At 36.2% G+C, this 1,024-nt stretch overlaps 1 protein-coding gene across 1 annotated transcript; it reads right to left on the bottom strand.

The window, feature by feature from the left end:
- Positions 1-212: 212 nt before the first annotated feature.
- On the bottom strand, positions 213-432 carry LOC101151693 (keratin-associated protein 19-6). The gene is given in 2 exon segments (XM_031005270.2): positions 213-296; positions 298-432. Coding segments are annotated over 2 exon segments (219 nt in total).
- Positions 433-1,024: the final 592 nt, after the last annotated feature.

Consider the following 1,024-nt stretch of genomic DNA (forward strand, 5'->3'; position numbering starts at 1 on the left):
AATGTACTAAAATGAATTGATAAAGCCATGTTTGCTATTCAAGTTAAACGTGTTTATTTAAAACTATTTTAAAATACATGTCACAACAGATGTCAGTGACTAAATAATAATAGGTGAAACCCTGATTCAATGTAATGATTCCATATTCTTCCATAAAAACTGATGGCTAGTTCCTTCTGGAGCATGAAGCCAAAAAATGGTAGGTATTTTCTCTACATTGAGAAAAGTGTTCGCCTTGCTGAAGCATACGGGCAAGATCTTGGAGTTAGAGTATGAGAATCAGCAAGTTTTTTAGTAGAATCCAGAGAATCCATATCCTTCACGGCATGATGGGCGGCAGCAGCCATATCTATAGCCTCCATAGCCAGAGCCATATCTGTAGCCTCCACAGCCACATCCCAGGCCTCTGTAGTAGCTGCCATAGTAGCTCATGGTGTCAGGGACTAGAGATTCAGTTCAATGCTAATGATGAGTTTCCTGAGTGTAGGTGTCTCTAACTTCTCAGAATGATTTTATACTCTTAAGTAGTGGGTGTCATGAACAACAACGACAGGTGATCTTATTTCCACATAACAGAATAATTTTAAGTCTAACAATTGTTTAATTTTTTTCTTTTCTTATGTAACAAAGGGTCCAAACTATTATTTAAAGACTTTTAGTCTTTAGTTTGCATTCCTAAGAAAAAAATATTTTGAAGATGAAAAATGATTATAGCCACTTCAAAGGCCAGGCTGGTGTTCTAATTAAAATGGTCTAATCGGGTTGATAGCTTCCAGTAATGCTGTAATTACATAACCTCATATTGCTTTTCTTTTTAATTTGCAGTCCATCGTCTTGGTTACTTCATTCCCAGAACCCAAGGACTTCTCTTCATGGTAGTCAGGGCATAGTCACAAAGTCATTAGTGATTTCCAGTAGTCAAATTTAGAGGAAACCTTGGTTTTTGACTCATTTGAACTTTAATTGACCTTTGACATTGCTAATCTTCCATCCATTCATTCTTTTGTAAAGCTTTCTTGCCTTA

This window comes from Gorilla gorilla, chromosome 22 (assembly GCF_029281585.2).
Source record: "Gorilla gorilla gorilla isolate KB3781 chromosome 22, NHGRI_mGorGor1-v2.1_pri, whole genome shotgun sequence".
Lineage (NCBI taxonomy): Eukaryota > Metazoa > Chordata > Mammalia > Primates > Hominidae > Gorilla > Gorilla gorilla.